Source organism: Scyliorhinus canicula, chromosome 1 (assembly GCF_902713615.1).
Source record: "Scyliorhinus canicula chromosome 1, sScyCan1.1, whole genome shotgun sequence".
NCBI lineage: Eukaryota > Metazoa > Chordata > Chondrichthyes > Carcharhiniformes > Scyliorhinidae > Scyliorhinus > Scyliorhinus canicula.
In genome coordinates, this window is record NC_052146.1 from 1,775,812 (window position 1) to 1,792,334 (window position 16,523).

Genomic DNA, 16,523 nt, shown 5'->3' on the forward strand with positions numbered 1-16,523 from the left:
CATCCCAGCCAAACACCACATCCCCAACATCCCGCACACACCATCCCCATCCCGGCCACACCATTCCCACATCCACAGTCCTGCCACAAACCAGTCCCACATCCCGGCCACACCATCCACATCCCGGCCACACCATCCCCACATACGGGCCACACCATCCCCACATCCCTGCCACACCATTCCCACATCCCGGCCACACCATCCCCACATCTCAGCCACAACATTCCCACATCCCTGCCACAGCATTCCCACATTCCTGAAACAGCATTCCCGCCACACCATCCCCACATCCCTGCCACAGCATTTCCACATCCCGGCCACACCATCCCCACATCCCGGCCACAGCATCCCCACATCCCAGCCACACCATTCCCACATCCCGGCCACACCATTCCCACATCCCGGCCACACCATCCCCACATCCCAGCCACAGCATTCCCACATCCCTGCCACAGCATTCCCACATTCTTGCCACAGCATTCCCGCCACACCATCCCCACATCCCTGCCACACCGTCCCCACATCCCGGCCACACCGTCCCCACATCCCGGCCACACCGTCCCCACATCCCGGCCACACCACCCCCACATCCCGGCCACACCGTCCCCACATCCCGGCCACACCGTCCCCACATCCCGGCCACAACGTTCCCACATCCCTGCCACAGCATTCCCACATTCCTGAAACAGCATTCCCGCCACACCATCCCCACATCCCTGCCACAGCATTTCCACATCCCGGCCACACCATCCCCACATCCCGGCCACACCATCCCCACATCCCGGCCACACCATTCCCACATCCCTGCCACACCATCCCCACATCCCGGCCACACCATCCCCACATCCCGGCCACACCATCCCCACATCCCGGCCACACCAGCCCCACATCCCGGCCACACCATCCCCCACATCCCGGCCACACCATCCCCACATCCCGGCCACACCATCCCCACATCCCGGCCACACCATCCCCACATCCCGGCCACACCATCCCCACATCCCGGCCACACCATCCCCACATCCCGGCCACACCATCGCCACATCCCAGCCACACCATCCCCACATCCCGGCCACACCATTCCCACATCCCGGCCACACCATCCCCACATCTCGGCCACAGCATTCCCACATCCCTGCCACAGCATTCCCACATTCCTGAAACAGCATTCCCGCCACACCGTCCCCACATCCCGGCCACACCGTCCCCACATCCCGGCCACACCGTCCCCACATCCCGGCCACACCGTCCCCACATCCCGGCCACACCGTCCCCACATCCCGGCCACACCATCCCCACATCCCACCACACCATCCCCACATCCCTGCCACACCATCCCCACATCCCACCACACCATCCCCACATCCCGGCCACACCATTCCCACAACCCGGCCACACCATTCCCACATTCCGGCCACACCATTCACACATCCCGGCCACACCATTCACACATCCCGGCCACACCGTCCCCACATCCCGGCCACACCGTCCCCACATCCCGGCCACACCATCCCCACATCCCGCCACACCATACCCACATCCCTGCCACAGCATTCCCACATTCCTGAAACAGCATTCCCGCCACACCATCCCCACATCCCTGCCACACCATCCCCACATCCCGGCCACACCATTCCCACATCCCGGCCACACCATTCCCACATCCCGGCCACACCATTCCCACATCCCGGCCACACCATTCCCACATCCCGGCCACACCATCCCCACATCCCGGCCACAGCATCCCCACATTCCTGAAACAGCATTCCCGCCACACCATCCCCACATCCCTGCCACACCATCCCCACATCCCGGCCACACCATTCCCACATCCCTGCCACAGCATTCCCCCACTCCCGCCACACCATTCCCACATCCCAGCCACACCATTCCCACATCCCGGCCACACCATCCCCACATCCCGGCCACACCATCCCCACACCCCGGTCACACCATTCCCACATCCCGGCCACACCATCCCCACACCCCGGTCACACCATCCCCACATCCCAGCCACACCATTCCCACATCCCGGCCACACCATCCCCACTTCCCGGCCACACCATCCCCACTTCCCGGCCACACCATTCCCACATCCCTGCCACACCATTCCCACATCCCTGCCACACCATTCCCACATCCCTGGTACACCATCCCGGCCACACCATCCCCACATCCCGGCCACCATATCCCCACATCCCGGCCACACCATCCCCACATCCCGGCCACACCATCCCCACATCCCGGCCACACCATCCCCACATCCCGGCCACACCATTCCCACATCCCAGCCACACCATCCCCACATCCCAGCCACAACATTCCCACATCCCTGCCACAACATTCCCACATCCCTGCCACACCATCCCCACATCCCGGCCACACCCTCCCCACATCCCAGCCACAACATTCCCACATCCCTGCCACAACATTCCCACATCCCTGCCACACCATCCCCACATCCCGGCCACACCCTCCCCACATCCCGGCCACACCACCCCCACATCCCAGCCACACCACCCCCACATCCCAGCCACACCATCCCCACATCCCAGCCACACCATCCCCACATCCCAGCCACACCATCCCCACATCCCAGCCACACCATCCCCACATTCCGGCCACAACAACCCCACATCCCTGCCACACCATCCCCACATCCCGGCCACACCATTCCCGCCACAGCATTCCCACACTCCCGCCACACCATCCCCACATCCCGGCCACAGCATTCCCGCCACACCATCCCCACATCCCTGCCACACCATTCCCACATCCCGGCCACACCATTCCCACATCCCGGCCACACCATCCCCACATCCCGGCCACACCATCCCCACATCCCGGCCACACCCTCCCAACATCCCGGCCACACCATTCCCGCCACAGCATTCCCACACTCCCGCCACACCATTCCCACATCCCGGCCACGTCATCCCCACATCCCGGCCACACAATTCCCGCCACAGCATTCCCACACTCCCGCCACAGCATCCCCACATCCCAGCCACAGCATCCCCACATCCCAGCCACAGCATCCCCACATCCCGGCCACACCATTCCCACATCCCGGCCACACCATTCCCACATCCCGGCCACATTTACTTTCTGAACATCTGGAGCAATCTCAGAAAAACATTTTCCCAGTGTAATTAATCTTCAGTCCAGTTACTAAATATTTAAAACACAGATCTACCTGGAACAAACACTTCTGATTTACAAGGATGGAACCAGAATTGGAAAGTTAGAACCAGTGAACAAATCAGGGCTCTTTTCCGAAAAAATTATCAAAATGATTTGATAAGTTAAGTATAGAGATTTTTCCACTTCTTGATGGTCAGCACTCCCTCAGCACTGACCCTCTGACAGGGCAGCAATCCCTCAGCACTGACCCTCTGACAGTGCAGCACTCCCTCAGCACTGACCCTCTGACAGTGCAGCACTCCCTCAGCACTGACCCTCTGACAGTGCAGCACTCCCTCAGTACTGACCCTCTGACAGTGCAGCACTCCCTCAGTACTGACCCTTTGACAGTGCGGCACTCCCTCAGTACTGACCCTCTGACAGTGCGGCCCTCCTTCAGTACTGACCCTCTGACAGTGCAGCGCTCCCTCAGTACTGACCCTCTGACAGTGCGGCACTCCCTCAGCACTGACCCTCTGACAGTGCAGCACTCCCTCAGCACTGACCCTCTGACAGTGCAGCACTCCCTCAGTACTGACCCTCTGACAGTGCGGCACTCCCTCAGCACTGACCCTCTGACAGTGCAGCACTCCCTCAGTACTGACCCTCTGACAGTGCGGCACTCCTTCAGTACTGACCCTCTGACAGTGCAGCGCTCCCTCAGTACTGACTCTCTGACAGTGCGGCACTCCCTCAGTACTGACTCTCTGACAGTGCAGCACTCCCTCAGCACTGACCCTCAAGGAATTTGAAGCTGCTAACCATCTCCACCTCGGCCCCGTTGATGCTGACAGGGGTGTGTACAGTACTTTGCTTCCTGAAGTCAATGACCAGCTCTTTAGCTTTGCTGGCATTGAGGGATAGATTGTTGTCGCTGCACCACTCCACTATGTTCTCTATCTCCCTCCTGTATTCTGACTCGTCGTTATTTGAGATCCGGCCCACTATGGTCGTATCGTCAGCAAACTTATAGAGTTGGAACCAAGTTCCAACTTGGAGTTGGAACCAAGTTTTGCCACGCAGTCGTGTGTGTACAGGGAGTAGAGTAGGGGGCTAAGTACACAGCCTTGCGGGGCCCCGGTATTGAGGACTATTGTGGAGGAGGTGTTGGTGTTCATTCTTACTGACTGTGGTCTGTTGGTCAGAAAGTCAAGGATCCAGTTGCAGAGTGGAGAGCCAAGTCCTAGGTTTTGGAGCTTTGATATGAGCTTGGCTGGGATTATGGTGTTGAAAGCGGAGCTGTAGTCAATAAATAGGAGTCTGATGTAGGAGTCCTTGTTTTCGAGATGCTCTAGGGATGAGTGTAGGGCCAGGGAAATGGCATCTGATGTGGACCGGTTGCGACGGTATGTGAATTGAAGTGGGTCAAGGCGTTCCGGGAGTATGGAGGTGATGCGCTTCATGATCAACCGCCCGAAGCACTTCATTGCAACTGACGTCAGGGCCACCGGGCGGTTGCCTGGTTCTTCTTTGGCACCGGTATGATGGTGGTCTTCTTGAAGCAGGTGGGAACTATGGAATGGAGTAGGGAGAGATTGAAGATGTCTGTGAATACCTCTGCCAGCTGGTCTGCGCAGGCTCTGTGTGGATGACCAGGGACCCCATCAGAACTCATTGCTTTCCGTGGGTTCACTTTCGGGAAGGCCAATCTGATTTCGGAAGCTGTGACCGTGGGTATGGGTGTGTCTGAGGCTGCTGACATCGGTTTGCACAGAATGCATTAAGTTCATCAGGGAGGGGTGCTCTGTTACCAGAGATACTGCTCGGCTTTGCTTTGTAGCTGTTATGTTGTTAAGCCTTGCCACAACCGACAAAGGTTTACGTCGTTAATCTGGGACTCTACCTTAGTCTGGTTTTGTCTCTTGGCATCCCTGACGGCTTTGCAGAGGTGGTACCTGGATTTCTTATATAGGTCAGGGTCACCCTTCTGGAGGCCTGGACTTCAGTCGGGAGTGATACTCCCAGTTAAACCATGGGTTCCGGATGAGGAATGCACGTTATTACCTCCTTTGGCACACAGTCCTCGACACACTTGTTGATGAAGTCTGTGACGGTGGGGGATACTCGTCTAGGTTTTCCACCAAGTTCTTGAATATGGACCAGTCCACTGACTCCAAACAGTCACGTAGAAGCTGCCTCGGACCAGCACTGCACGATCTTTTTAAACGGATTCTCCCGCTTAAGATTCTGCTTGTATGCCGGGAGAAGGAGTACTATCATGTGGTCCGATTTTTTGAAATGTGCTCGGGGAATGGACCGCTAGGCATCCTTGATGTTTGTGTACTAGTGGTCAAGGATGTTGGGGGCCCTGGTGGGACAGATGTGCTGGTAGAATTTTTGCAATACACTCATGAGGTTGGTCTTGTTGAATTCCCCGGCCACGATGAACAAGGCCTCCGGGTGTTCTGTTTCATTGTTATTTATGATATGGAGATGCCGGCATTGGACTGGGGTGAGCACAGTAAGAAGTCCTAAAACACCACGTTAAAGTCCAACAGGTTTGTTTCAAACACGAGCTTTCAGAGCATATGAGTACGCTTCAGCCGGGACCTGGGATTCATGTCGCATTACATTCACCCCCCACCATCTGGCCTGGGCTTGCGAAATCCTACCAACTGTCCTGGCTTGAGACAATTCACACCTCTTTAACCTGGGGTTACCCCTATCTCTGGATCTGTAAAGACTTGATTACCAGCAAATGCTCGCATTCTAAGCGTTGTCTGGCAGCTTTGAATTTGTCTACATATATGTTTCTGGAACATACCACTTCATTCACCCGAGGAAGGAGCAGTGCTCCGAAAGCTAGTGTTTGAAACAAACATGTTGGACTTTAACCTGATATTGTAGGATTTCTTACATTGTTATTTATAACTGTGTACAATTCGTTCAGTGCCTTCCTCACTTCTGCCTGGGGTGGGATGTAGATCGCTGTGATAGTGAACTCCTGCGGAAGGTGGTTTGGGCGGCACTTCACGGTCAGGTATTCCAGGTCCAGGGGGCAGTAGGTCACCAGGGTCGCCACATCCAAGCACCAGGAGGAGTTGATGAGGAGGCAAACCCCTCCACCCTTCGCCTTGCCCGAGGACACTGTCCAGTCCATTCAGTGAATTGAGAAGCCCTCAGATTGTACGGGTCTTCCTTTTAGCGTGTTCAAGGTCTGCACTCCCTCGGGCTGATTAGGTGGTGTTTGGGTCACTGGCAGGGTCTTTTCTGGCTAAGGTCAGGCTGATGATACTGCATTAGCTGTGAAGGCGATGGAGATGCCTTAAGGCTATGAAAGGTGCGATAGTCAGAGGGTTAGATAGGGTGGACAGTGAGAGTCTTTTTCCTCGGATGGTGATGACCAACATGAGGGGACATAGCTTTAAATTGAGGGGTGGTAGATATAGGACAGATGTCAGAGGCAGTTTCTTTACTCAGAGAGTAGTAGGGGTGTGGAACGCCCTGCCTGCAACAGTAGTAGACTCGCCAACTTTAAGGGCATTTAAGTGGTCACTGGATAGACATATGGATGAAAATGGAATAGTGTAGGTCAGATAGGCTTCAGATGGTTTCACAGGTCAGCGCAACATCGAGGGCCGAATGGCCCGTACTGCGCTGTAATGTTCTATGTTCTACAATCACTTATTCCACGGCTGTGCGCTATGAGGTGTGTGCATTTGAGAAAATGGTGCTGTCTGTGTTGGGAAGAGAGATGGAACCTGGAGGCAGGGACCCCTTTTACTGATATCCCTGTGCAGCAGAAAGTTTCATATTCATTTGAAACATGTGCTGTAAAATAGTCACTATCACACAAGCAGCACCTTAACAAACCTAACCACAACTCTTTTATCTGTCTGATCTTTGCTTCGATATTTAGCTCCTCTCTCTGCTGAGAACAATAAACTCTTACACATTCATATCATTCATATTAGGGGCTGGTTTAGCTCACTGGGCTAAATCGCTGGCTTTTAAAGCAGACCAAGGCAGGCCAGCAGCACGGTTCGATTCCCGTACCAGCCTTCCCGAACAGGCGCCGGAATGTGGCGACTAGGGGCTTTTCACAGTAACTTCATTGAAGCCTACTCGTGACAATAAGCGATTTTCATTTTCATTTTCATTATCAGTGCAAATACAATTGCACTAAATACGTCCAGTCAAACCCAGCACTAGAAGCCGGCACACTCTCCCCAGTGGAACACGCTAAGTGAGCCGCGCTTCCAGTTGGTTCCCACATATCTTCACAGTTGATCTAGAAACATATACGTGACATTTGGCATCTCATCAAAGTTGGCTCCTGATTTGTTCCCACAGAGAATGAATAACTTTGAGGGCCAATTGCGGGTCTGAATTTTACAATGTTTGCCAGCGCCACCCTCTCAAGTCCAAACTAGCAGAAGACTGTTCTCCCCCCCCCCACGTTCCAAGATGGGCTAATTCTCTCTCCAGTTCAGGCAGGTTGTCAAAGTACCGGGTAAAACCCGCCCTAAATGTCTCATTCAAAGTACAGGGAAACTCGTTGATGTGGGATTCGGGAGAACAGTTCAGCAATAAAGATTCTGCATTTCTGATTCAGCACAAAGTGAACTCTTGAGGCAAGTACCGACTCGGAGTCCAGGAGCACAAATCAAATCAAACATCTTCTTAAAACATTTCAAGTCTGACATGTAAAATTGAGCTGTTTTAAAAAGAGGGGAATTCGCCATCCAGTCATTGAAGTACAGGTTTAATCGGAGCCTCTGTCGCTGAGTTTCTGACCAGGCCTGCCACTGACACTTTGACTTCATGGAAAGTGGAAGCCTGACTTCAAATTGTTTCTTTAAACATTCACAAGGCTCTTATAGTCACCAGCTCAAATTCCACAACAGCAGCTGGTGGAGTTTAATTCAATTCATTAAAAATCTGGAATTGAAAGCTTGCGTCAGTAATAGTGAGATTGAAGCTATGAATTGTCAGAAGGACTAATGGGTGTTTAGGGCAGGAAATCTACCACCCTTCCCTGGCCCACCTGTAATATTAGACCCACGGCAGTTAACCCACAAATAAAAGTTGACTTTGAACTGCCCTCTGAAACAGCCTAACAGGCCACCCGATTAGGGATGGACATCTCTTTGCCAGTGCCTCCCACATCCCCGGAAAGAATTGCAGTAGTTTGTATGAAGGCGGATGGTCACAGTCGATGAGTTTCAGTATCCACATGATTCAACCTCAATCACATCACATTCTGAAAATACAATCTACAATGCTCAATGTAGTCTATACTTTAGCTAGAAAACACCAGAAAAATTAAATCACTCCTGTATTTAGCAAAACGAATCTACACAAGATTCTAAAATGTTATTTTGTTGACTGTCCAAGATTAAAACTGAGGCTGCTTCCAGATATGGAAGGGGAGGGAAGAATTGGGGATATATATAAGTAGCTGGGGGAGCAGGGAGGCGAGCGGGTGGTGACGATCAAGGAGAAATGGGAAGCGGAGTTGGGAATGGAGATCAATTGGGGAATATGGAGTGAGTCACTGCGAAGGGTAAACGGGACCTCCTCTTGTGCAAGGATGAGCCTGATACAGTTTAAGGTGGTGGACAGGGTGCACATGACTCGGGCGAGAATGAGTGGGTTTACATAGATAGAATGTACAGTGCAGAAGGAGGCCATTCGGCCCATCGAGTCTGCACCGGCTCCTGGAAAGAGCACCCTACCCAAGGTTAACACCTCCACCCTATCCCCATAACCCAGTAACCCCACCCAACACTAAGGGCAATTTTGGACACTAAGGGCAATTTAGCATGGCCAATCCACCTAACCTACACATCTTTGGACTGTGGGAGGAAACCGGAGCACCCGGAGGAAACCCACGCACACACGGGGAGGATGTGCAGACTCCGCACAGACAGTGACCCAAGCCGGAATCGAACCTGGGACCCTGGAGATGTGAAGCGATTATGCTATCCACAATGCTACTATGCTGCCCCCTTCTGTCAGAGGGTAGCAGATGAGTGCGAGAGGCGTGGGTGGGGGCCAGCGAATCACGCGCACGTGTTTTGGGGTTGTGAAAAATTGGGAAGATTCTGGGCGAGAGCGTTCGCGGTCTTAGCCAGGATAGTGGGGGAGGGAGTGGACCGGGACCCTTTGGTGGTGATATTTGGGGTTTCAGAGAAGCCGGAGCTCACGGAGAGGAGGAAGGCCGATGTCTTGGCCTTCGTCTCTCTGATTGCACAGCGGTGAATTTTGCTGGAGTGGCGGTCGGCATTGTCACCGGGGGTAGCAGCATGGTTAGGTGACCTGTATGACTTACTGCGGTTAGATGGGGAGAGGGGGTGAAAAAGGAGAAAAATCTGTATAAACTGTATAGTTGATTGTTGGGAAGAATGTTTCCCGGGGTGGTTATTTGCTGTAACCTACTTTGATACAAGTTTGAATAAAATGCATTTCGAAAAAAAAAGATTAAAGCTGAGAATTATCGAGATGTGTATTAGCATTTTATTTCTTTTTTTAATTTAGAGTACCCAATTATTTTTTTTTAAATTAAGGGGCAATTTTTTGTTTTATTAAATTTAGAGTACCCAATTCATTTTTTCCCATTAAGGGGCAATTTAGCGTGGCCAATCCACCTACCCTGCACATCTTTGGGTTGTGGAGGTGAAACCCACGCAGACACGGGGAGAATGTGCAAACGCCACACTGACAGTGACCCAGAGCCGGGATCGAACCTTGGACCTCGGCACCGTGAGACCGCAGTGCTAACCCACTGTGCCACCGTGCTGCCCCTAAGGGCAATTTAGCCAATCCACCTACCCTGCACATCTTTGGGTTGTGGGGGTGAGAACCACGCAAACACAGGGGTGAAATCTGGCTCTGAAATCATGAAGTTATTCTTCGAGATGTGGTTTTGTTTATATTACAGTGAAGGAGCGACTAAATCTTTATCTGCTCAAATTGTGACTTTAATATTTTTATTGCAGGATATTGTAAACTGCAATATGGACACACCTGAATATTACAGGCTCAATATTAACATCAGATAATGGAGAAGTTTTCAAAACCAATAACCTGGAATAATATTAACAGGCAGGATGAGAAACATGGTCTAATACAAGAGAGTGAGCAATTTGTTCAGGATAAATCATGTTTCGTCAACTTGATTTGTGTTTTTGACTTGGTAACAGAGAGGGTGGATCAGGCCTGTGCATGTTGTGTTTACTATCGTTCAAAAGGAGCTTGAAAAAGTAGATTTTTTTTGATTTGTTAGCAAAACCGAAGCTCGTGGATATGGGACATGACTCAGTTGGTGATTCTCTAGTTTCAGAGTCCGGAGATGTGGGTTCAAATCTCACTCAGAGCCCTGGCAGTATACCGAGTGTTACTGTCAGAGGCACTATCTGACCGATGAGATATTAAAGCAAGGCTCTATCTGTCCTTTGAAGTGGACATTAAAGATCCCGTGGCATTGTTTTGAAGAGCAGGCAAGTTATCCCTGGTGTCCATACCAATATGTAACCTCAAAATATCACCAAACTCACCATGCTGCCTTGGACAGCACCTTTCAAACCCACAACCACTACCATCTAGAAGGACAAGAGCAGCATATACCTGGGAACCCCACCACCTGGAGGCTCCCCTCCAAGTCACTCACCATCCTTACTGGGAAATATATCGGCCGTTCATTCACTGTCGCTGGGGCAACATCCTGGGACTCCCTCCCTAACAGCACAGTGGGTGTACCTACACCTCAGGGACTGCTGCAGTTCAAGGCGGCGGCTCACCACCACCTTCTCAAGGGGCAATTAGGGATGGGAAACAAGTGCAGGCTAAGCACATATCCCATTAAAAAAAAAATTTTTTTTAAATGTGATATCTGGTCAGTTGCTGTCTATGGAGAGACATGGAGGCAGAGACGATGAATGATTTCAAAAGGAAGTTGAATGGGCACAAGGAAAATGAACTTGTACGGTTAGAGTGTTTAGAGAGGGGGAATGACTGCAGAGAGGCAGCATAAACTTAATAGGCCGAATGGCCTCCCTCAGTGCTGTAATGACTCTGTGCCTTCGATGGTCCCAGGGGTGAAGGATTGCATTCAGCTGGATATACCGGAGAAGCAGGGATTATTCTCCTTACAGAAAAGGTCAAGTGTGGATTTTATTGATGTGTTTAAAGTTATGGATGGTTTAGTTAGAGAGAGAAACTGTTCCCAATGACTGCAATGAGAAAGTGTGATGTTAAGGTGACTGGTCAATGAACCAGAGAAATTATGAAGTCAACTACTTTATTTAAAAACGGGAGTGATTAGGATTTGGAATGCACTGGCTGACAGCGAGGAGAATGCCAAGCTTTAGACAACTGCAATAAACTCCCAATATATTCAACAATCACATCTCCAAATAGAACATTCCACATCATCACCAGAAACTGCTATTCTTACTTACAAAGCTGAGCACTTATTAAATTCAACTCCCTACATAGTGGGGCGGCACAGTAGCACAGTGGTTAGCACTGAAATGAAATGAAAATCGCTTGTCACAAGTAGGCTTCAAATGAAGTTACTGTGAAAAGCCCCTAGTCACCACATTCCGGCACCTGTTCGGGTAGGCTGTTACGGGAGGCTGTTACTGTTGCTTCACAGCACCAGGGTCCCAGGTTTGATTCCCAGCTTGGGTCACTGTCTGTGCGGAGTCTGCACGTTCTCCCCGTGTCTGTGTGGGTTCCCTCCGGGTGCTCCGGTTTCCTCCCACAAGTCCCAAAAGATGTGCTGTTAGGTGAATTGGACATTCTGAATTCTCCCTCAGTGTACCCGAACATCATAATCTTTATTGTCACAAGTAGGCTTACATTATCGCGGCAATGAAGTTACTGTGAAAATCCCCTAGTCGCCACATTTCAGCACCTGTTCGGGTACACAGAGGGAGAATTCACCTAACAACAAGTCTACTTGTGACAATAAAGATTATTATTATTGTAGTAAACAATAAACAAATATCAAATAACGTTAGCAACACTTGAAACATTTTTAGGAATCACTTGTACATTTGTAGTTAAACTTTAGATTATTTAGTAATGGTTTACAGATAAAAAAATTTAAATAATAGCAACTCTCATTAGATAAGGTCTTATAATGCAGAAACTTTATAGATATTATATATTAATTCTTTTTAGATTAAATAACCATACCATTATACAATAACAACTTATACATTAAATAATAATGCCAATGCTTTAAACTGGTAACTAGTCAGCAGGTGGATTGTCAGTCGGTATTCAATCAGTCAACTAGCAGTCAGTCAGCGAGCTAGTTACCAGTCGGTGAGCTGGTTACCAGTCGGTCAGTGAGCTGGTTACCAATTAGTTAGTGAGCTGGTTACCAGTCAGTCAGTAAGATGGTTACCAGTAGTTAGTGAGCTTGTTACCAATCAGTCAGTGAGATGGTTACCAGTAGTTAGTGAGCTTGTTACCAGTCAGTCAGTAAGTTGGTTACCAGTTAGTGAGCTGGTTACCAGTCAGTAAGCTGGTTACCAGTTAGTTAATGAGTTTGTTGTCAGTCAGTCAGTAAGCTAGTTACTAGTTAATCAGCGGGACTCACGTCTCTGAACTCCACCAGGCCGGCCTCCCCCAGCTCACTGACACAGTCATAGGCCGAGGCTGCCTGCAGGAAGAGCTGGGCCAGGCACATCTCCTCACTGCGGAACACCGAGCCCATCCTCCCACCCGGACTGCCCGGCCCCTACACCCGCTCCCCGACACCCACAGCCGGCCCCGGGAGCCGCCACCGGAGCCTCTCTCAGAGCTGGAGGCGGGAACACACACCACTTCCGGGTAGGCGCGGTGACGCAGCACGCTGGCCCCGCCCCCTGCAATCTGATTGACAACCGGAGTTCATGCCCCGCCCCCTGCAGCCTGATTGACAGCTTCAGATCACGCCACGCCCCTTGCAGCCTGATTAACAGCTGGAGCTCAGACCGCACCCCCTGCAGCCTGATTGACAGCTTCAGATCACGCCACGCCCCTTGCAGCCTGATTAACAGCTGGAGCTCAGACCGCACCCCCTGCAGCCTGATTGACAGCTGTACAATGGCCCCGCCCCCTGCGGCCTGATTGACAGCTGGAGCTCAGGCCGCGCCCCTCTGCAGCCTGATTGACAGCTGGAGCTCAGGCCCCGCTTCTGCAGTCTGATTGACAGCTGTACACTGGCCCCGCCCCTGTAGTCTGATTGACAGGTGTACACTGGCCCCGCCCCTGCAGTCTGATTGACAGCTGTACACTGGCCCTGCCCCCTGCAGTCTGATTGACAGCTGGAGCTCAGGCCCCGCCCTCTGCTGTCTGATTGACAGATGGAGATTAGGCCCCGCCCCTTGCAGTCTGATTGACAGCGGTACACTGGCCCCGCCCCTGCAATCTGATTGACAGCTGAACACGGGCCCCGCCCCCTGCAGTCTGATTGGCAGCTGTACACTGGCCCCGCCCCCTGCAGTGTGATTGACAGCTGTACACTGCACCCGCCCTTGCAGTCTGATTGACAGCTGGAGCTCAGGTCCCGCCCCCTGCAGTCTGATTGACAGCTGGAGCTCAGGCCCCGCCCCTGCAGTCTAATTGACAGCTGTACACTGGCCCCGCCCCTGCAGTCTGATTGACAAATGTACACTGGCCCCGCCCCCTGAAGTCTGATTGACAGCTGGAGCTCAGGCCCCGCCTCCTGCAGTCTGATTGACAGCTGGAGCTCAGGTCCCTCCCCCTGCAGTCTGATTGACAGCTGTACACTGGCCCCGCCCCCTGCAGTCTGATTGACAGCTGGAGCTCAGGCCTCGCCCCCTGCAGTCTGATTGACAGCTGTACACTGGCCCTGCCCCTGCTGTGTGATTGACAGTTGTACACTGGCCCCGCCCCTGCAGTCTGATTGACAGCTGTACACGGGCCCTGCCCCTGCTGTGATTGACAGCTGTACACTGGTCCCGCCCCCTGCAGTCTGATTGACAGCTGTACACTGGCCCCGCCCCCTGCAGTGTGATTGACAGCTGTACACTGGCCCCGCCCCCTGCAGTCTGGTTGACAGCTGTACACTGGCCCCATGCAGCAGCAATGCATCCAGAGCTCCCTGACTGCATTGATGTGGTTGCACTGGAGGCTCTGACCAATTGGGAGTGGATAGGCTGTGGGGCTGGTTTCCTTGGAGTAGCAATGGTTGAGTGTTAATGTAAGCCTTCTTGTGACAATTAATAAGCTTATTTATTTATTTCAACTTTTCTCCCCTCTTAATTTCCCTTACAACATGTGTAATTCTATATTTGAAATGAAAATCGCTTATTGTCACGAGTAGGCTTCAATGAAGTTACTGTGAAAAGCCCCTAGTCGCCACATTCCGGCGCCTGTCCGGGGAGGCTGGTACGGGAATCGAACCGTGCTGCTGGCCTGCTTGGTCTGCTTTATAAGCCAGCGATTTAGCCTTGTGAGCTAAACCAGCCCCTAAATATTTTTATTTACAGCAACACGTTAACATTTAATTTTTGTGATTTAACTGTCTTTGCTTCTGGTTTTGTATTTAACATTTTGGTTTTGACGTTTAGATGCTTACTCCTTTCATTGCGTGTATCAGCTTCCAAGCTGAAATCTGCAGGACCATCTGCTATTCTTTGGTTTCTGAACTGTTTGCTGCTTTTAGCTTCATGTTTTTATGCGTCACAATAAATTTAGAATGTTCCAGTGCAGCCGGAGTGATGCATCACTGACTGCAACACACACATCATCTTGTTTACTTAGTTGTACTTATGTGAACAGGGCGGGTGAATCCAGATTTTCTCTTTCTTAGCTTTGAACACAGAGTGACCAACTGACCATACTTTAAGGGCTTGTCCTTTGGACAGTTTGCCTTTTTGCTCTGTGATTCTGGGAGTCTCCAGGGCCAGTTTGATTGATTCGAGTGGGCGAGTCAGCCAGTGTATTGGAAATGTCACACATTGCCCTGATTTGTTGCTTCGTGTCCCATTTTAAAAAGGTATGTAGCTTTGATTTACTCGGCCGTCCCTCAATCTGCTGAGCTTTTATCACTTCTGCTCCATTGGATTTTTGAACTTGCGACGGCACATCAGAATCCCAATGTTAATGTGTCTGGATAAATCAAGATAGTGCAAAGACCCAAAATGCCACGCAGTGTCCAAAATTAAGAAAATATAAAATTTATTCTAAAACCCATGCTTACATATTTACTTACATCTCAACACCTCACATAACTCCAACATAAAAATGCAAGAAAATACATTGGCCTGGAGACTGCTGTCAGCAAAAATGGTCACCCCTTACTTTGCAGAAAGCTACTTACAAAGATCTACTAATCTCTGTGGCATGGATTTCTCTTTCCCAACAACAGTTTGATTCTAATACATCGTGGAAGTCATCTCCAGCTGTCCAGTCATCAATCAGGGCAGCACGGTAGCACAGTGGTGAGTACAGTTGCTTCACAGCTCCAGGGTCCCAGGTTCGGTTCCTGGCTTGGGTCACTGTGTGGCGTCTGCACGTTCTCCCCGTGTCTGCGTGGGTTTCCTCCGGGTGCTCCGGTTTCCTCCCACAGTCCAAAGATGTGGCGTTAGGTGGATTGGCCATGATGAATTGCCCTTAGTGTCCAAAAAAGGTAAGGTGGGGTTACAGGTATAGGGTAGAGCGGTGCGCTGAAGTAGTGTGCTCTTTCCAAGGGCCGGTGTTGACTTTTTCATAGAATTTCCAGTGCCATTTGGCCCATCGAGTCTGCACTGGCTCTTGGAAAGAGCACCCTACCCAAGCCCATACCTCCACCCTATCCCCATAACCCAGAAACCCCACCTAACACTAAGGGGCAATTTGGACCCTGAGGGCAATTTATCATGGCCAATCCACCTAACCTGCACATCTTTGGACTGTGGGAGGAAACTGGAGCACCCGGAGGAAACCCACGCACACACGGGAAGAAGGTGCAGACTCCACACAGACAGTGACCCAGCGGGGAATCGAACCTGGGACCCTGGTGCTGTGAAGCATTTGTGCTATCACTTGATAGGCTGAATGGCCTCCTCCTGCACTGTACATTCTATGAATCACATTGAAGTATTCTCAAAGACAGCAAGCCAAATGCAGATTACCGTTCAGTTTTACAGAGCAAAATAAATGATTAGAATATTCATATAGCATTAAGGAAGCTGAAATATCAAACTTAAATGTGGAATTTATCAGAATGGAGAAGTTTAACAATCCAGGGCCAAGAGATTTCACAGAGTAATTATGAACACACTTAACAATTCAACTCATTCAACAAGGTACAACTTTTTCCAAGAGCTTTTAACAGAAAATTCTGATGAATTCAGTGGTTTTTATTTGATTGCAATAGTATGTCAACAGAACACTCT

General features: G+C 51.0%; 1 protein-coding gene across 1 annotated transcript in view; it reads right to left on the reverse strand.

Moving 5' to 3' along the window:
- atp6v0a2b (ATPase H+ transporting V0 subunit a2b) overlaps window positions 1-12,952 on the reverse strand; it is an 89,329-nt gene extending 76,377 nt beyond the window's left edge. Inside the window, exon 1 of the mRNA XM_038817773.1 lies at window positions 12,737-12,952. Within this exon, the coding sequence (XP_038673701.1) occupies window positions 12,737-12,853 (117 nt within the window). The 5' untranslated portion in view covers window positions 12,854-12,952. The remainder of the gene's footprint in view (window positions 1-12,736) is intronic.
- Between the last annotated feature and the right edge of the window lie 3,571 nt (window positions 12,953-16,523).